Source organism: Carassius gibelio, chromosome A16, assembly GCF_023724105.1.
Source record: "Carassius gibelio isolate Cgi1373 ecotype wild population from Czech Republic chromosome A16, carGib1.2-hapl.c, whole genome shotgun sequence".
In the NCBI taxonomy this organism is placed as follows: Eukaryota; Metazoa; Chordata; class Actinopteri; order Cypriniformes; family Cyprinidae; genus Carassius; species Carassius gibelio.
The window spans coordinates 29,757,550-29,779,608 of NC_068386.1; the positions used below are offsets into that span (position 1 = coordinate 29,757,550).

The 22,059-nt window shown below is 37.2% G+C and overlaps 1 protein-coding gene across 4 annotated transcripts in view; it reads left to right on the top strand.

The window, feature by feature from the left end:
• enpp2 (ectonucleotide pyrophosphatase/phosphodiesterase 2) overlaps positions 1–1,539 on the top strand; it is a 103,059-nt gene extending 101,520 nt beyond the window's left edge. For all 4 annotated transcript variants that reach the window (XM_052617606.1, XM_052617608.1, XM_052617607.1 and 1 more), the window contains exon 25: positions 1,035–1,539. In XM_052617606.1, coding sequence (XP_052473566.1) covers positions 1,035–1,205 — 171 coding nt within the window. In that variant the 3' untranslated portion in view covers positions 1,206–1,539. The remainder of the gene's footprint in view (positions 1–1,034) is intronic.
• The last annotated feature ends 20,520 nt before the right edge of the window (positions 1,540–22,059 follow it).

Sequence of the window (22,059 nt, forward strand, 5' to 3'; positions counted from 1 at the left end):
CAGCTATTAGAAGAAATTCTGCTAAAAAAAAAAACTTTTAACAACCCTACCTAACCCAGGTTACATTCATTCCATTTTATCATTTTTATTTTCTGTAGTGGTACACATCAGTCAAGTCTGCTTTATTGTCAATTTCCAAATGTACAGTACATACATACAGAGAATTGAAATTGCGTTACTCTCAGACCCCGGTGCATACAGATAACATTAACATTAAAGCCTAAAAATCTAGATCAAATATAACATGTAGATACAACTATATCAATCAATCAATCAATCACCTTTATTTATATAGTGCTTTAAACAAAATACATTGCGCCAAAGCACTGAACAACATTAATTTGGAAAACAGTGTCTCAATAATGCAAAATGATAGTTAAAGGCAGTTCATCATTGAATTCATTGATGTCATCTCTGTTCAGTTGAAATAGTGTCTGTTTTAATTTGCAATCAAGTCAACGATATCGCTATACAAAAAGGGAATGTAAAAAAAAGGCATATAATAAAATTAAAAATAAAGTTAAATAAAGCAGCGCAAGGCAAATGACAGATAGAGTGCAAATCAATGAAGTGAACAACAGTGGAGATAAAAGATTTTTAGTGCAAAAAAAGTCACTGATGTGGCAAATAGAAAAATAGGATGAAATCAACCCAGAATATCTTTTGGGTCACACTTTATTTTAGGGTCCAATTCTCACTATTAACTAACCATTAACTATGACTTTTGCCTCAATTAACTCCTAATTTGATGATTATTATTAGTTTATAAGGTAGTTGTTAAGTTTAGGGTATTGCGTAGGATTATGGATGTCATGCATTATATGTACTTTATAAGCACGAATAAATAGCCAATTTGTTAATAATAGACATGCTAATAAGCAACTACTTATTAGTGTGAATTGGACCCTATACTAAAGTGTTACCTTTTGTTGCAGAAGCTGAATAGTTTGAGCGAGTTAAAATTTTGCATGTTTGCTGTACAATAACAGACAAAAACTGCTTTTTGAGTGTATAACATACTTCTCTTCATCCAGAGTTCAGAGGATGAGACAAAATGGGTTGAGGAACTGATGAAGATACACACGGCACGTATAAGAGACGTGGAGTTACTTACAGGACTGGACTTTTATCGACGCACCAGCAGGACCTATGAGGAGATACTCTCTTTAAAAACATACTTACACACATATGAGAGTGAGATCTAAACCACTGCATCCTTGTATTAGCATTTTCTTCATCTTAACTGTTGGGATGCAGAATGAAGTGTATATTTTCATACAAACTTTCATATTTATTGTTCTTTCATTGCTAATCCTTAACTGATTCTTTAAACATTCTCCTCCTTTATTACAGTGATTTATACGCATGAGCATTTTTTATACTATACTACTATAAATATTTTGACCTGTGATGTTTGATGTGTTGTATGTAACAGAATTTAAAAGATCTCTGTACTGTAAAATGTAACCAGACTTGTTCTCTTGTGACATCTGTGAGTTGTTTTGTTTGTTTATTATATCATTAAACAGTTTGCACAAAGTTCTTCAGCTCATTCTTAAGAGAATAGTATTTACTGGTGGTTTGGCAGTTTGCATGTTATTTTCCAAAGGGGGACACTTGTTGTGTTACCCTTTTCACTATGTTTTTATTTTATGTATCAATGATTAACATACAACAGCCTCTGTATGTCTCTTGCTGTCCAGAGTTAATTTCCATGAATGTATGTAGCACCATTTAATACAACAAGTGCTAATTCACAATCTAAAATAATGAATCAAGAAACAATAAACATAATTGCAGTTGATAAATCCTTCATAAAGGTCCCCATATAGTAGATTGGGTAATATCTATGAGTACTATTCTATCATTAATGAATAACTACACAAGAACATATGATTTACACAATATTAGCACTTCAGTAACTACTAGTAACTAACAAGAAATTCTGAATAATAATTAGTATCTTAATCTAATGTGGTAGTTCACTATTAGATAATCAGGAGCATTTTTTTTCCATACCTCCTCAAGAAAAACTAAGAATTACTTTATACAGGTTCATAATTAATATGAATAATGCATGATGTATAATTAATTCTAAAGTGAATGTCATGGTAACGCACTAGTACGGAAGTTCTAAGCGTCCAATGCATTATAATTTTTTTCCTTCTCGTTTTCTCGTTATAAAGACTTCATTTTCTCGTTATCTCAACATAACAAAAGTCGTTCTCATTATAAATACTTAATTTTCTCATTATCTCGACATAACGAAAGTCGTTTTCTCGTCTTGACTTAATTTTCTCTAAGAAGTTACAAAACTGTACCAGCAGGTGGCACTATAGACCTGAATATAACTGATGGGGTGTACACTATCCACTTCATAGACATATAGATAACATAGACGCCTCATTGGCCGCTCGACCGCACGTCAACGTCGCCGCCATATTGGAGCGGGCAACTCTCATAATTCTCACATCAGGACAGAAGAAAACATACCTGACTCACTGACAGATTGGACACCTACAAACCGTCACACGATAATAAAAACAGATCTCGGGGTGTTATCTTTCACAGGTAAGACTCAGCTGTTCTTTCCCGTAGTTTTTTGGTCATTTTTAACATTATGCTGACAGCTTAATTAACCACCAGTGTCAGACTATTAATAATAGATAGCGATATCGCTAACGTAGTTAGCAGTGAAAGCTGAGACTTTATAAGAATTCAAAGTTTAAATTAATTCTTATTACGTTGTAACTTATATTGCCGTTCATATAATAAACTAAATGGTGTTATGAGCATACAGAGTGAGCCCTTTGACTGTCTAGATTAATTATAGAACTAAATCTGTCTCTTTAAAGCTGCAGTAGGGAACTTTTGATGCTCTAGCGGTTAATAAACAGAACTGCTTGCGTCTTGCGGAAGAACATTGTAGCCGGAACTACTTCTCTCTGTTTATGTCTATGAAGAATCACAAAGGTACTGGGTTACTCCACCGCGGTACCCCTGAAGCAATCTAAAATAGTCCGAATATAAACACTTATTATAGGTGTACCCTAGTGATTCAGGACAAGCTAAAAACACAGTTTGGAAAATGGATTCATGGTGTACCCGCTTATGTTCATTTTTCTACATTTTGAACACAAACAAAGTTACGGACCGCAGCTCTGATTGGTTGTTTTTTACCGGGAGCGCATGACTTTCTGCAAATGGCAATAGGACCACTGGGAGGAGCCAGATGAGCTTGATTTTTTTCACAGTTTACTTGTCTGATATTCTACTGTCAGGACATAATGACAGGTTTAATAAATATATAATTATTTTTTTTTTTTAACAAAAGTTCCCTACAGCACCTTTAATTTCACTACCGTTATTTACAAAGATTAAGTGGTAACACTTTAGAATAATAGTCCTTTAGTTAATGTTAGTTAATTCACTAATTAACATGAAGAAACAATGAACAATACATTTATTACTGTATTTATTCATCTTTGTTCATGTTAGTTAATGAAAATATAGTTTTTCATTATTAGTTCATGCTAATTCAGAGTGCATTAACTAATGTTAACAAGGACAACTTTTGATTTAAAAAATGCATTAGTAAATGTTGAAATGAACATCAACTAATATTAATAAATGCTGTAGAAGTATTGTTCTTGCTTAGATCATCTTACCTAAAGTAGTTAACTAATATTAACTAATTGGACCGTTCTTCAAAAGTGTTTCCGATTAAGTTTACCATCACTTGATTATAAGGATTTCATTCCTTTTAATAAAACTGTGACCTGATTCTATGTTTTTCTTCCCTTTTAGCCATTTGCAAACAGGACAAGGACAGCCTTAAAGGGGTAGTTCACCCAGATAGCAAAATTATGTAATTAATAACTTACTCTCATGTTGTTCCAAACCCGTAAGACCTCCGTTTTTTATCTTCAGAACACAGTTTAAGATATTTTAGATTTAGTCCCAGAGCTCTCAGTCCCTCCATTGAAGCTATGTGTACGGTATACTGTCCATGTCCAGAAAGGTAAGAAAAACATCATCAAAGTAGTCTATGTGACATCAGAGGGTCAGTTAAGAATTTTTTGAAGCATCGAAAATACATTTTGGTCCAAAAATAGCGAAAAAGACAACTTTATTCAGCATTGTCTTCTCTGCCGTGTCTGTTGTGTGCGAGAGTTCAAAACAAAGCAGTCTGGATATCCGGTTTGCGAACAAATCATTCAGTTCACCAAATTGAACTGAATCGTTTTAAAGGGGGGGTGAAATGCTAGTTTTCACTCAATATCCTGTTAATCTTGAGTACCTATAGAGTAGTACTGCATCCTTCATAACTCCAAAAAGTCTTTAGTTTTATTATATTTATAAGAGAAAGTCTGTACCGTTTTTTCCTGGAAAAACACGAGTGGCTGGAGGCGTGACGTGTGGGAGAGCTAAAGAATCACGAGCGCGAGTAGGCTTTGGCGTTGAGAGCGCTAGGAACTGTGACATTACCGTGAGGAAAAAACCATCATCCAAAACAAACCATGGCTAACAATCAGATTCAGCGTATATTTATGATCCAGAATCAGATCCCGAGGCTGAAATTGAACAAGAGCAGCAGCATCAACGACTAAAGCAGGACGTCTCTATGTGGTATGTATTGGAACTGTATATATTTGCTTAGCGGTTTTGGAAAATGACTAAGTTCCACTTTATGTTGTCCTTTTTTTTTTTTTTTTTTAAGGTGTACATTCGGAAAGTGCAGTTTTATGCCAACATCGCATGTTGTTTACTTGATGTGCTTACGCGATGTGCTGCGGTTCCAACACACGATCGTGACCCTTTTTCGTTGGGACTGCAATATCCTTAAGAAATAAACGATATGCAAATCCGGCGTCAAACTGGGCCTTGTTTGTAAAACAAGCATCTTCGAAATGCAGGGAATAAACAAAAACACTTGCACAGCTCCGTTGATGCTTGGAAAAATAAACTCCATCCACTGGTCCCTTAATGCTGTTTTTTTTGGGGGGGGGGTAATCTGTGCAGGGTTGTCTTGCCCTAGCAACCAAAAACACACTTCTTTTGTGACATTTCCAGGGCTCCAAACTGCAACTAAAACGGTCGCATTTGCGACCATAAATATTAAAATGCGACTGAAGTTTTTGCTGAGGTCGCCACTGGCGACTAGGCCTATGTATTTACTTATTATCTCTTAAAAAATTGCATGTAATGCCTTTTTTCCTGATTGTTTTGCATTCACATCGTTTGTTATGTTCGCGCATTGAGTGAATGAGCATCACAGTTTTAGTGGGAAAAGGGGTTTTAAACAGTCTTCATCTGCCGCGCAGCAGCGCTGACACACACCTGATAAATGCGAGAGAGAGAAATGATGGAGACTTGAAGAGAAAGTGCAGAAAAACAGCATCTATTTCGTTCATAATTTGAACAAACTACAACAAGTGAAGCTGTCATCTGTGTGGATATTGGCAATATCGTTAGCAGTTCTCGTTTATAAACATAAGGCTTCTTCTTAACAAGATCTTAGTCCATGCTGTATTCTGTTAATGCATGAACTTAATTATATGAAGTGCATTTGCCGTCCAGTAATCGCTTTGTGCTTTGTTACTTTTTAATTTACAAAGTATCAGCTTTAAAATTATTCAAAATTCATAACAAAATTCAAACAATAAATACAGTTTTGGTGCTCTTTAAGGGGCCGTTCAAATATCGCCACTAAAAACGCGTGGAAAACGCTAGGCGTGCCACTTTCTCCTTTTCAATGCACTTGGGCAGAAGCGCTCCTGAGGCGTCTGCCTTTGCTAAGCAACCATGACCTGCTCTCTCCATGAAGACGCGTAAATTTCAGCAAAGGATAAATGGATTTGCAGCACTAAAAATCGCTTGCAACAGCTCTGTTACTAAATTTATTTAAAAATGGCTATCCATATACAGCTATGACCAGCTATTCCTTCATCTTGGCTGAGCTTTCAACTTTGGTACCGGAAAGGATGAAGCTGATTGGTTGGTTCTTGTCACATGACCTGCGGTGCGCGCTTGTGGGATTCTGAAAAGTTGAGATGTTTTTAACTCGATGCGATCGCGAGTAGTGCCTCAGTTCAAGGAGCACGTGAACCTATCATACCTTGCTTACTACTTACTACTGAACATGAATTAACATCAAAAGGTAGGCTATTTTATAAGAGATTATACAGTACAACACTTTCAAACTGCGGAAAACGTGTAAAGCTACACGTAATATTGTATGACAACAATATTATGTAGCAATTAACATTGCTACGTAATATTAACCTCAGTAACCTTTCGGTGTCCATCATCAGTCAGCTAGAAAAATAACTATAAAGAAGAGCATTTTGCTATATTTATGAGCTATTGAATTTTTATATTTTTACTTAACCTGTTGTCTATATGATTCAACTCCTCCTACAAAATTTAATTTTACTAATTAAGAAAAACAGACTGAAAGTGTGAAAGACATGCACTCCTAAAAATAAAGGAGCTTAAAAGGTTCTTCACAGAACAATTTTGGTTCCACAAAGAACCATTCAGTCAATGGCTCTTTGAAGAACAATCTCTTTATGACCTTTTCATAATCTGTTATTGTCTTCAAATGTTAAAGTTTCTTTATGAAACCATTTAGACAGGAAACAAAATGTTCTTCTATGGTATCATGAAGCACCTTTATTTATAAGAGAGTATGACAACATTTACAGGATGCATTGAGGAGGACCCCAAACTATACTCAGGGGCCAAGTGATAAAGTCAACAAAAGACGAGACATAAACACATCAGTATGATTAAAAAGTTAAAATGTAAAATAAATGATTTAAATAAAACACATAAAACATGTTTATTCTGTGTCACCTAAAAAAATCATTTGGCGCCTAAGTTTTTTTCTTATAGGAGCCTTTATAATCCAACTCTTTAACAGTGTAAAAAACTCAGTATGCATGAAAAAGCATTTCACCCCCTCCCCTTTAAACAGTTTGCATCTCTTATACGCATTAATCCACAAATGACTTAAGCTGTTAACTTTTTTAATGTGGCTGACACTCCCTCTGAGTTCAAACAAACAAATATCCCGGAGTAATTCATGTTCTCAAACAGTACAGTGACTGAACTGCTGTAAAGAGAGAACTGAAGATGAACACTGAGCCGAGCCAGATAAGAAGAATCGAGGAGCTGATGATACTGCGCATGTGTGATTCAGCCTAAAGCAGACCGACACACAGAGTGACTGAACCGAAATGATTTTTTTGGTGATTGATTCTGAACTTATTCTGTGCTAGTGTTATGAGCACGGGTAAACCGAAGGCTTGAATCAAGGGCAGTCATCGCAAATGACGCCATTACGTCGAGCGCAAAAGAACCAGTTTTTTTTTGGTGATTGATTCTGAACTTATTCTGTGCTAGTGTTATGAGCACGGGTAAACCGAAGGCTTGAATCAAGGGCAGTCATCGCAAATGACGCCATTACGTCGAGCGCAAAAGAACCAGTTTTCTTCAACCGGTTTATTGAATCGAACTGTCCGAAAGAACTACTGGTGATCCGAAAACCGATGCAGCCGGTTCTTGACTCGTGGACGAGTCAGTCTTTTGTTCGTTATCTGGCTCAGCTCTGTGTTAATCTTCAGTTCTCTCTTCACAGCAGTTCAGTCAGTGTACTGTTTGAGTGCATGCATTACTCCGGGGTATTGGTTTGTTTGAACTCAGAGGGAGTGTCAGCCACATTAAAAAAGTTAACAGTTTAAGTCATTTGTGGATTAATGCATATTTGAGAAGCGACCAAAATGTATTTTCGATGCTTCAAAAAATTCTAACTGACCCTCTGATGTAACATGGACTACTTTGGTGATGTTTTTCTTACCTTTCTGGACATGGACAGTGTACCGTACACACAGCATCAATGGAGGGATTGAGAGATCTCGGACTAAATCTAAGATATCTTAAACTGTGTTCCATAGATAAATGGAGGTCTTACAGGTTTGGAACAACATGAGGGTAAGTTATTAATTACTAGGGCTGGGTAAAAAAATTTATTCTTCGATTAATCGTTTTTTAAAATGTGGTCGATTCAAAATCGATTCTCAAAGGCCATGTATCGAATTTTTTTCCATATTTATTTCCGCAGACATTGAATGTAAGATTAGCGTTAATCTAATTCTTCTCCACTAGATGTCACCCTCTTATGTACCATGTAGTAAATTAAATTATGCCAAATTAAGGCTAGTAAAAAGTAGTAAACGTCATCTGACGAGGTAGTAAATTTTCGAAGCCCAATCTAACTTGGTCTATATCATGGGTGTCCAAACCGCGGTCCTGTTTTTATTGGCCTGTAGTCGGGTCCGAAATTAACAAGCGCCAAGTGCGGTTAGATTTTCCGTTTGGCGACAGTGAAGCGCCAGTTTCGGCGTCTGGTCTATTTTTTTGCGCGAGCCGCGAGCGATCCGCGTCAATTCCGGAAGGAAGTCACACCAAGAAACACGAGACAATCTGGTCAATTGTCAAAATATAAGCAATTTTCAAATTAAAATACCGCGAGTGACAAATGCGATCATATTTGTGTACATAAACAGACTAGAAAAAAAAACAAAACACAACACACACAGCAATGGGAGTGGGCGGACTACAGGGCGGGTGGGAGGCGATGGGTGTCTGACCAGAAGCGCTAGTTGACCGCCACAGAGAATACGGTCTGGTGTGAACAGGCAGGCGCCGGACCACGCATGATTTTCCGTTCCGCGTCGCTTCGGCGTCCAGTGTGAAACAGGCTTAATCTCAAAAGGCTATCCGCCACACTGGCGGGTGAATGTTCATCATACCAAAATAGTAATAAAAAGATATTACAATTTCCTTTTGTAATGTTATGATGCCTGGAAATTAGTTCAAATCTCCTGCGAATCTAGAGCTAGCGAGCAAAAGCGAGCATGCAACCGTGTAGCGAGCGCACTGCAGAGATGGAGAGACCTTGCATGTGTCTCACTCTCTCTCTCTCTCTCTCTCATGCAGTGGTGACGCGTTTATATAAACGGCACCTAAACACTGTAAAAAAAAAAATTATGACATTTTAATTGTTTATTAATAAACAATTGTTTCTGTGTCAGCTGCAAAGATGAGGTTGACACTGACTCGCGATCTTCGCAGTAGTGAACGCGCCGGAGAAAAATGCATTTCTTACGGATTAGCCTATAGCCTACTTTTATTTAGTTTTGAATTGTTCTGTTCAACAACCCCCAATATATCATGTGCAAATGTGCAATACTTTACACCAGACAAAAACAGTCATTCAAAACAGTGACACAGGCCAGCTCCTAGTACCAGCTAGACAAGTTTTCCAACTCTGGCACAAACCATCATTGTCATCTAACAACAGCTACGACAACTGTTTTCCAAAGCTGGCACAAACCATCATTGCAGTCCCCAAAAAGAAACCACCACCACCTATCTGGCAATCAGCATGCACCTGCCATTACTCAAAGGCTAATGCCAGCCCATTCATAAAGGACACGTAGGCTAGAGACTACCTTACTCACCCTACCAAACAGGACTACCGTAAATAGTATAGTGTTTATAGCCATTACATTCACCGCCCCCACCACTGATCATCGTCCCGATGATCTTATAATTTCATCTATTAACCACCTACTTAAACTACAATCCCCACACTTTTCCATATGATGTCAAAAGCCTAGTGTCCTTTATAAGCAATGGTCTACTCTAAAACCCCCCTATCTTCTCCATTAGAAACAACAGATTTGGGTAGATTAAATGGGTTAGAATGCCTCCCTGCTGTTGATCTACTAGAACGCCGCAATTGACCTGGAGGTACTTGAGTGACTTCGGACATTTGAGATTCTTCTGAATCAATTTGCTCCACTGAATCAACATCTGATTCACTACATACCTCTGGTTCTGACTGATTTCCCATCCTCAGCAAGGATTCATTTGAGGCCTCTTCCCTAACAACCCATGCTTCATCCAGTTCACTATCAGAGACTACCTCACTATAACTCTGGACATCCTGGTGAACCGCCCCTACTACCCCTGGACCGCACGGCCTCAATTCTGTTCTATGAACATTCTTTGGTGGGCAAGACTCATCCACAGGAGCAACTGTATACACCGCTTTAGTGTCATCTGGCTGAGCTATCACTTTGTAGGGCGTAGGCATCCACAAATCCTGAATTTTATGCCTTCCTAAAAAATTGTGGTTCCTACGATAAACCAATTGACCCACCTGCAAAGAACTCTGTAGTGAAGGAGGACCAATATATCTCTTCCTAACTTCAGCAGCATGTTCCATCTGCCCCCATGCTTTTTGATAAGCCTCTTTAAATCTCTCCTGATGCCCCACCACCCATTCATCAACCGTCTCTGTAAAATCTGACTGGCTTACCCCAAACAAAATGTCAACTGGTAACTTTGGCAACTGTCCAAAAACCAAAAAATATGGGCTATAACCAGTACTTGCATGCTCGGTTGTATTATAAGCAAAAACTACCTCTGCTAAATATTCAACCCATCTTCTTATCTTCAATGGTGAGAGAGTTCTTAACAAATTATGCAGGGTTCGATTGAACCTCTCGCATTGACCATTGCCCTGCGGATGATAAGGGGTAGTTCGACTCTGCTTAATCCCATACATTTTACACAAGTTTCGGACAACCTCTGCCTCAAAACATCTCCCCTGATCTGAATGAATTCGTTGGGGGACCCCATACTTGTGAATCCAATCCCTAACAAGGGATTTTGTCACAGTCACTGCCTTTTGGTCCCGGGTAGGTACCGCAACCACAAATTTTGAAAACACATCAGTGAAAATCAAGACATTCTCCTTACCATCACTAGAAGGTTCTAGAACAGTGAAATCCATAGCTACCACTTCAAAGGGTCTTCTAGCTAACAAACTACCGGTTTCAGTCACTAACTTTGGCACTGGGGCTTTTGCCACAATACATCGTTCACATTGCTTACAATAAGTTTCAATATCTTGAAACATTCCTGGCCAATAACATCTGGCTCTGACCAGCTTAAAAGTGCGTTCTACACCCTGATGCCCATGTTCATCATGTAACCCACGAAGGACTTCCTCCTTCAGACTCTGAGGTAGGAGCACCTGTTTAATCTGGCCTTGTTTAGTATCCACAAATTGGCGGTACAAGACTCCTTCCTCCTCTACCAACTTCTCCCATTGTCGTAGAAGTTCCAAGACCTTACCATCCTCTTTAGCCCTCACTAGTCTACCAGGTTTTACTTTCTGACTCCAATACACACGAAACCTTGCAATAATAATAAGGCCTGCTGTTGAGCGGCCCAAACTGCCTGAGAAAACACAGGGAAGCTACATGTGGTTGTCTGCTCATTAATCATCATTGTATGACCCTTCTCTGGAGTTTGATTAAAAATACTCCCCCCAAATGCAGGTTAAGCCATTGACTGGGTTTGTCGTGACAATGCATCCGCCCCCCATTTTGACGCCCTGGCCTATAACGAATTTCAAAATCAAATCTAGCCAGGTCTGAAACCCATCTCTGCTCAATGGCACCAAACTTGGCAGTCTGCAGATGACTCAGCGGATTATTATCCGTAAACACTATAAATTTGTGGCCTAACAAATAGTCACGAAACTTATCTGTGACTGCCCATTTCAATGCCAACAGCTCTAGCTTCATGGCACTATAATTCTCCATGTTCCGCTCGGATGGCCTTAACCCATGACTTGCATATGCAATCGGTCTTCTTCCATCTTTCCCTTCTTGGGACAATATTGCTCCCAACCCATGATGGCTGGCATCAACTTCCAAATAGAAGGGCTTTGTAAAATCTGCATAGCCAAGTACCGGGGCTGTAACTAGCTTCTCTTTTAATACCTGTAAAGCTGATTCACACTCAGAACCCCACAGTTCACCAAGTGGCACTCTAGTGGTCTTAGATTTACCTGCCTTTGGTGTGGCCAATGCTGCAAGAGCATGCAGGGGTGCTGCCAACTGAGAAAAATTTTTCACAAATCGCCTGTAATATCCGGCAAAACCCAAAAAAGATCTAAGTTCTGTTACTGTACCTGGTCGTGGCCATTGGGCTACTACCCGGGTTTTCTCAGGATCTGTTGCAACCCCCTCAGCAGATATCACATGTCCTAAATAGGATACTTGGCGTTGAAAAAGCGAACATTTACTCCATTTCACTTTTAGGCCACACTCCCTAAAACGTGAAAGAACTAACCTGAGACGACTAAGATGTTGTTCAAAAGATGACGAGAACACAACCACATCATCTAAATAGAGAAGCAAAGACTGAAAATGCTGATCACCTAAAATTCTCTCCATAAATCGCTGAAATGTTCCGGGTGCGTTGCAAAGCCCAAAAGCCATATGATTAAACTGATATAGACCAAATGGTGTACAAAAAGCAGTCTTTTGTCTGTCCTTCTCAGCAACCTCCACTTGATTATAACCACTAGCGAGGTCCAAGGTTGAAAACCACTGGGCCCCGCTAAGTGCATCAAGTGACTCCTCTATTCTAGGGAGTGGATATGCATCTTTTCTTGTCTTTAAGTTTAACTGGCGGTAGTCAACACACATCCGCATATTGCCATTTTTTTTCTTAACAATAACCAAAGGTGATGAATACGGACTACAGCTCTGACTAATAATACCTTGCTCCAAAAGCTGTCTAATATGATCCTTCACCTCTTCATATTGGCTTGGTGGAAGACGGCAATAACGCTGACGAACTGGAACATCATCAGTGACTGGTATCTCATGCTGTATAATTGAGGTGCGCCCAAAATCATTATCACTGAAAGCAAACACATCAGCATAATTATTCAGTAATGCTTTAACCTGAGCTATCTGCTGAGGTTCCAAAAAAGGGCATTCAAATTGAAAATCCTGTGTAGAGCTAGATCCAGCCTCTTGACTCAAAACCAAAGCCTCTTCAGAACCTAATGAAATCTGAACCTCCCCAGGAGATATATTCTGAAAAGAAATAGACTTTGAACCTCCTGCTACTACCTCAGCTACATGCAAGCGTGCCAGGCGTGTATGAGGGGCCAAATTGATATCTAAAGCACCAGCATTTACAATAGGAACAGCTAACTGGCCACCCTGCACCTTCACCAAACCTGGAGATACCATTAAGGAGCCAGGTAAAATCCCTTCATCTACCTCCAACCCCTCCACCAAAACGATATAATCTGAACCATGAGTATTCTGGAAACCTGTAGCGGGAACCAAACACATAGAACCTGCAGGTACCAGTACAGGTGAAGGGGCCATCACTTTTGCAAAACCCTGATACACTTGAGCACATGGTCCAGGTGACTTTACATTAAAAGAATCAGACAGAATTTCACGGCAATCTTTTATTATGTTCATGCCCACCAACCCTGGAACAGATTTTCTCTTCAATTTTGTAATAGGATCCGTTGGGTCTCTCACCACCAAAACGCCACGCTGTGGCAAGACCTTATCCATAATTTTAACATCAAGTTCCAAATAACCCAAATACGGTATAGAAAGGCCATTTGCTGCTTTTAAAGAGAACCACCCACATTCTTTTAGAACATCCTCCCCTTTACATTCAAAATGTTCCTTAAAAAAAACTCTCGGTTATGATGGTGACCATAGAGCCTGTATCTATCATAGATGGAACACATACTCCCCCCATATACACATCCATAACTGGAGTAGGTCCTGTAAGTGCATGGAATACTTTTTCCCATGAATGGGTGAAATCACCTGAGCCCAACTGCTCCCTTCCTATAGTCTGGCTCTTAACTACAGAGGGAATTCGTTTCCCTGTTGTATAGTAGTTTGGACAACTGCCCCCCTAGCAACCTCAGATGGGGTTACTTGGCGACCAGCGTCACCAACAGTATTGACATTTGAGCAAAAACGTGCAATATGTCCTACTCCCTGACATCTAAAACAAATAGGTCTTCCTGCTGAATCATACCTGGGTTCCTGTCTTGGCCTACGCCCCCGCCTCCCTTCAGAAACTTGAAGCCGTGCTACCTGCTGTGCAAGCCCCTCTAATTTCTCCTCCTGTTTCCTCATTGCATCTCTAAGTTCCAGAAGAAAGGAATCAGGGTTAACGGACTTATTTGTTGTAATACCAGAGCATTCAACTGCTGCATCTTCTGGTGCTAAATTATAGAAAGCTCTATCAGGCACATTATCTTCTTCCCAAAACAGCATAGATTCTCTCCGCAACGCTGAGAATTTTATATTTGGGTCTTGTCTAATTAATCGTTTTAGTTCTCGACGAAGTGAGGGGTCTCTAACGTTCTCTGCGAACTGATTTCTTATCGTCTGCTCCCCACACAACTCCTCCATTACAACGATTTATATCCCCTGCCAAAGACAATAGTGAATGAGAAAATTCCCGCAACCCCTCACCTGCCTTCTGTTTTCTGTCAAAAAAACGCTTTTGAGAAGCAGTCAGAGAATATGGATGGCCATATGCCTCCTTTAAAACCTCTAGAATCAATGTAGGACTCCTGCGTACCTCAGGTGTGCTATATCTTATCTCCTGTTTAGCTCCCCCCTCCAGATGATCATACAAAAATGCTGCCTGTTCTCTTTCTCTATATTGTCGATAATTCATAGAGTTCTGCACTTCATCAGTCCAATCATGATAGGAGATAGTACCTGGTTCACCGGAAAACATTAACATCTTTTTGTCTTTAGGCATATAAATCACTTCAACAGGTGTCGTAACTTTACTTGTGGAGGTTGGTGAGGCTGCTGAATAAGCCTGGCCTACATCTGAAGGAGAATGTGAAGTTTCCATAGGATCGGTTGTTGTTACTTGTTGTAACTGGGCAGTCAATGCTTCATTCTGTTGTTTAAGTTCATCCATCGCTGCTTTTTCCCTATCCAGTCTTTCCTGCAATGCAGCAAGCTCTTGCTCCATCGTTTGGAAGTCAGTCGTACAACAACAGTCTTTATATCCAATGCAGTTTTCACTGAAGTCTCTTGTTCCCACACTCGTCAACTCTTCAGCCTATGTCACTGTTTTGAAAACTTACCTTACTCTACATCAACTTGCTACCAGTTTTTTTAAATATCCTGTTCGTGACGCCAAACTGTAAAGCCTATCAATGTCAAGCAATAAATTTATCCAATCAAGTCATTCAAGTAACCAATATTTATTAACTTGTCAAAAGTTCTAAAACACAAATAGGCTTAGCTGGTAGCAAGTTAATACCATCAGGGTTCAACAACCCCCAATATATCATGTGCAAATGTGCAATACTTTACACCAGACAAAAACAGTCATTCAAAACAGTGACACAGGCCAGCTCCTAGTACCAGCTAGACAAGTTTGGCACAAACCATCATTGTCATCTAACAACAGCTACGACAACTGTTTTCCAAAGCTGGCACAAACCATCATTGCAGTCTCCAAGAAAGAAACCACCACCACCTATCTGGCAATCAGCATGCACCTGCCATTACTCAAAGGCTAATGCCAGCCCATTCATAAAGGACACGTAGGCTAGAGACTACCATACTCACCCTACCAAACAGGACTACCGTAAATACTATAGTGTTTATAGCCATTACACTACCTATACGCTGAGTTTCGGTTCATGTCTGAATGTGTTGTGATTATACAAAATAATAATAACGAAATTCGTTTCAAAGAGAGGCTTTGTGTTTTCTGTTTGATGTTTTCTCTCTCTCTCTCTCTCTCTCTTTGCGCATTTGCGGGCGTTTCTTGAGCGGATTGAGTGGTGTGGTGAGCGTGTGGTCTTTTTTGTGTGCCCGCTGCATCTTTAAAAGATATTTTCTCTCTTTTGTTGTATGTGTTTTTTGTTTGTTTGTTTTGTTTGTTGTGAAATTAGCGGATAAGCTTGACTGAGCGCCTGCTTAAACCAGTCATTTGCACTGGGAAGCATGGCGACTCAAGGGGTTAAGTTTCTCGATTCACTCACGCGGCGCCACGGTGTGAAGGTGTTGGCTGTGGGAAGTGTGGAGGAGTGTGGTGTAGCGGTCGGTGATGTAGTGGGTCATGAATGTGTGTTAGCGGCGCCCAAAATGAATAACTCAATTGTTCCTCAATACAGTAGAGAAAGCGAATGAAGTTGTTGGAAAGGGAATAAACATACGTGGTTTATTTACTCCAGTACTGCCCCTTTCTACTCCAGCAACTACGAACTAAAGTAGTTCGGTAAAACTGGCAAGATATTCACAGATTCGACTTTTCCGGATCAATAACTCGCGAGCAAAACGTTTTTGGTACACGAATTATGCCTCTTTTTACTCGTAGTGATGTAGTAAACGAGCTGCAAGTGAGTTTGCCTGAAAATAAGCTTTCCTCCGCTCTGTACAAAATACGTTGATCTCAATGCACTGGCGTCTGAGCGACAAGTCCTAAGGCACCGTCTGCAAAGTGCAAAACGCGAAAAAGGTTACTAATAAAATACTCAATAACTTCACAGTGACACACTGTAATGTCACCAAATTCAGTTCACACATCACTGCCTTCCTGCTGCTTATACTACAATGTTGGTTTTAAAAATAGTTGCTTTTGCACAATTTTTATGATTTTTTTTATTATGAAAATGTTAATAACGTTACTGTAACACACTGTACTTTCACCAAATTCAGTTCACACATCACTGCTCTCCTACTGGTTATACTACAACACTTATATTGAAAAAAGTTGCTTTTGCACAATTTTTATGATTTTTTTGTTATGAAAAACAGTTAATAACTTTACTGTAACACACTGTACTTTCACCAAATTCAGTTCATACATCACTGGTCTCCTGCTGGTTATTCTACAACACTCATTTTTAAATTAAATGATGTTGAACATTTTGTATTATGAAAAATAGTTAATAACTTCACCATTATAGAATATAATAGTTAATAACTTTAATTTAACACACTGTACTTTCACCAAATTCAGTTCAAACATCACTGCTTTCCTGCTGGTTATACTACAACTTTCATTTAGAAAGTAATTGCTTTGGCACATTTTTTGAATTTTTATTATGAAAAATAGTTAATGAATTCACCATTATTGGACATAATAGTTTATAACTTTAATGTAACACACTGTGCATTCATCAAAATCAGATCACACATCACTGCTGTCCTGCTGGTTTTACTACAACACTCATGTTGAAAATAATTGCTTTGGCACATTTTATATTATTTTTAATTATGAAAAATAGTTAATAACTTTACTGTTACAAACTGTACTTTCACCAAATTCAGTTCACACATCACTGCTCTCCCGCTGGATATACTAAATCTTTCATTTTGAAAGTAATTGCTTTGGCACATTTTATAGAATTTTTATTATGAAAAATAGTTAATGAATTCACCATTATTGGACATAATAGTTAATAACTTTAATGTAACACACTGTACATTCATCAAATTCAGTTCACACATCACTGCTCTCCTGCTGGTTATACTACAACTTTGATTCGGAATGTAATTGCTTTGGTACATTTTATAGAATTTTTATTATTAAAAATAGTTAAAAACTTCACCATTATTGAACATAATAGTTAATAACTTTACTGTAAAAGAGTGTACTTCCACCAAATTCAGTTCACACATCACTGCTCTACTGCTGGTTATACTACAACTTTAATTTTAAAAGTAATTGCTTTGGCATATTTGTTATGATTTTTTATTTTGAACAATAGTTAATAACTTTACTGTAACACACTGTACTTTCACCAAATTCAGTTCACACATCACTGCTCTCCTGCTGGTTATACTACAACTTTCATTTTGTAAGTAATTGCTTTGGTAAATTTTTTTAAATTTGTATAAATTCATAATTATTGGACATAATATTTAATAACTTAACTGTAACACACTGTACTTTCAACAAATTCAGTTCACACATCACTGCTCTCCTGCTGGTTATACTACAACTTTGATTTGGAATGTAATTGCTTTGGTACATTTTATAGAATTTTTATTATTAAAAATAGTTAAAAACTTGACCATTATTGAACATAATAGTTAATAACTTTACTGTAAAAGAGTGTACTTCCACCAAATTCATTTCACACATCACTGCTCTACTGCTGGTTATACTACAACTTTCATTTTAAAAGTAATTGCTTTGGCATATTTGTTATGATTTTTTATTTTGAACAATAGTTAATAACTTTACTGTAACACACTGTACTTTCACCAAATTCAGTTCACACATCACTGCTCTCCTGCTGGTTATACTACAACTTTCATTTTGAAAGTAATTGCTTTGGAACAGTTTTTACATTTTTTTATTTGGAAAAATAGTTAATAACTTCACCATTATTGAACATAACAGTTAATAACTTAACTGTAACACATTGTACTTTCACCAAATTCAGTTCACACATCACTGCTCTCCCGCTGGTTATACTACAACTTTCATTTTGAAAGTAATTGCTTTTGCACAATTTTTATGTTTTTTTATTATGAAAACGTTAATAATTTTACTGTAACACACTGTACTTCCACCAAATTCAGTTCACACATCACTGATCTCCTGCTGGTTACACTACAACTTTCATTTTGAAATGAATTGCTTTTGCACATTTTTTGGATGTTTTATTATGAAAAATAGTTAATAATTTTACTGTAACACACTGTACTTCCACCAAATTCAGTTCTCACATCACTGATCTCCTGCTGGTTACACTACAACTTTCATTTTGAAATAAATTGCTTTTGCACATTTTTTTGGATTTTTTATTATGAAAAATAGTGAATATTTTTAATGTAACACACTGTACTTCCACCAAATTCAGTTCACACATCACTGATCTCCTGCTGGTTACACTACAACACTCATTTTGAAATTAATTGCTTTTGCAAATTTTTTTATGATTTTTTATTATGAAAAATAGTTAATTAGTTCACCGTTATTGAACATAGTAGTTAATAACACTGTAACACACCGGTCCGTGTATCTTTTGGTCATTCGATTTTCTATTTAAAAATAAATAAAGATAAATGAGAAACGGTTTGATTTTCATTTTTTCGTTTTGTTTAAGAAACGGAAAACAAAAATTTAGCTGGATTTTTCGTATTTTTGTTTGTGGGTAAAAAATCCGATTATGCTTTAATATTTGTTTGAATGTGTGGGCGGCGCTGAAACGCCCCTTTCATCCCTTCTGAACTGCACCGACAAGCGGCAACCGCAAGCTCAGTTCATTTTCACCAGGAGAGAAGCGGCATACAGCAGAGTTTATTAATCCTGCCAATTCTTTGCTAGTGGTGCTTGCAAGCTTTATATATATATATATATTTTTTTTTTTTTTTTTTTTTTTTTTTTGACCAAACAGAAATTAATTTATTCAATGACATTTGAATTTTACTGTAAGATCTACAATGACAAATATGTGCAGATTTTTTGCCTACTAATTTTATTCTATGCCTATTTAAGAAAAACCTCACAGCCTAACATGTTTTCATTTGCTATACAAACAACAGCAACTGAAACTTTATCTTGTAGAGTGTAGTCTGCTGCACTTCTCCGATCGGCGGATCCCGATCCACAGCTTCCATCCCGATAACAAGAGGAAAGAGCTTCAGCTCCATCAGTTTGGGTCGTAAGACACCCTAAATAACATGAAAACTCAACAGGATTTGCTTTCTGTCATCTCGGTCTACATTAACTTCTTTCTGAAACGTCAGAAATGAACCAGGCTCATGCATCAGACGAACCATGTCTTGCTGGACACGTCTACTTTTAAAATAAGCCATTTAAATAGAATAATAATAATAATAATTTTATATTTAGGCCTATGTAATTCAAATGAAACCAACGAGAGGTGCAGTGTTTCCCGTCTGAACTCATTATCTGTAACGATGTCACACCGTCACTATATTCATACAGTCATCTACAGAATTCGTGAATTCAGTTCATAATTCTAAGTAGCCTATAGCCTATAATTAAAACATTTAAAGTAGACTAATTATGGGGAAAACTTAACTTATATTAATATAAATTTTATTATAAATGTGGGGTTGGATTTTTCCCATTTAATTTTTTTTTAATGAATGGCCTAGAATAAAATAAGTAGGCAAAAAATTTGTAGTAGGCCTATATTTTGTTCCATGTCGTTGTAGATCACAGGCTAAAGTAAAATACAAATGGTGTTTTATGAATAAAGTTGTCAAGTCTGAAGATGAACTGAGCTTGCGGTTGCCGCTTGTCGGTGCAGTTCAGAAGGGATGAAAGGGGCGTTTCAGCGCCGCCCACACATTCAAACAAATATTAAAGCATAATCGGATTTTTTACCCACAAACAAAAATACGAAAAATCCAGCTAAATTTTCGTTTTTCCGTTTCTTAAACAAAACGAAAAAACGAAAATCAAATCGTTTCTCATTTATCTTTATTTATTTTTAAATAGAAAATCGAATGACCAAAAGATACACGGACCCACACCGTACTTCCACCAAATTCAGTTTACTCATCACTGCTCGCCTGCTGTTTATACAACTTTGATTTTAAAAGGAATTGATTGGGCAGATTTTTGATGATTTTCTTTATTATGAACAATAGTTAATAAATGTATTGTAACACACTGTACTTTCACCAAATTCAGTTCACACATAACGGTTCTCCTACTGGTTATACTACAACTTTAATTTTGAAAGTAATTGCGTTGGCACATTTTTTATGATTTATATTATGAAAAATAGTTAATGAATTCACCATTATTGGACATAATAGTTAATAACTTTACTGTAACAGACTTTACTTTCACCAAATTCAGTTCACACATCACTGCTCTCTTGCTGGTTATACTACAACTCTCGTTTTGAAATTAATTGCTTTTGCACACTCTTTATGATTTTTATTATGAAAAATAGTTAATAACGTCACCGTTATTGAACATAACAGTTAATAACTTTACTGTAACACACTGTGTTTCAACCAAATTCAGTTCACACATCACTGCTCTCCTGCTGGTTATACTACAACTTTCATTTTGAAAGTAATTGCTTTGGCACATTTTTTATGATTTTTTATTTTGAACATAACAGTTAATAACTTTACTGTAACACACTGTATTTCAACCAAATTCAGTTCACACATCACTGCTCTCCTGCTGGTTATACTACAACTTTCATTTTGAAAGTAATTGCTTTGGCACATTTTTTATGATTTTTTATTTTGAACAATAGTTAATAACTTTACTGTAACACACTGTACTTTCACCAAATTCAGTTCACACATCACTGCTCTCCTGCTGGTTATACTACAACTTTCATTTTGAAAGTAATTGCTTTGGCACATTTTTTATGATTTTTTATTTTGAACAATAGTTAATAACTTTACTGTAACACACTGTACTTTCACCAAATTCAGTTCACACATCACTGCTCTCCTGCTGGTTATACTACAACTTTCATTTTGAAAGTAATTGCTTTGGAACAGTTTTTACATTTTTTTATTTGGAAAAATAGTTAATAACTTCACCATTATTGAACATAACAGTTAATAACTTAACTGTAACACACTGTACTTTCACCAAATTCAGTTCACACATCACTGCTCTCCCGCTGGTTATACTACAACTTTCATTTTGAAAGTAATTGCTTTTGCACAATTTTTATGTTTTTTTATTATGAAAACGTTAATAATTTTACTGTAACACACTGTATTTCAACCAAATTCAGTTCACACATCACTGCTGTCCTGCTGGTTATACTACAACTTTCATTTTGAAAGTAATTGCTTTGGCACATTTTTTATGATTTTTTATTTTGAACAATAGTTAATAACTTTACTGTAACACACTGTACTTTCACCAAATTCAGTTCACACATCACTGCTCTCCTGCTGGTTATACTACAACTTTCATTTTGAAAGTAATTGCTTTGGCACATTTTTTATGATTTTTTATTTTGAACAATAGTTAATAACTTTACTGTAACACACTGTACTTTCACCAAATTCAGTTCACACATCACTGCTCTCCTGCTGGTTATACTACAACTTTCATTTTGAAAGTAATTGCTTTGGCACATTTTTTAAAAAATATTATTATGAAAAATAGTTAATAAATTCACCACTAATGGACATAATA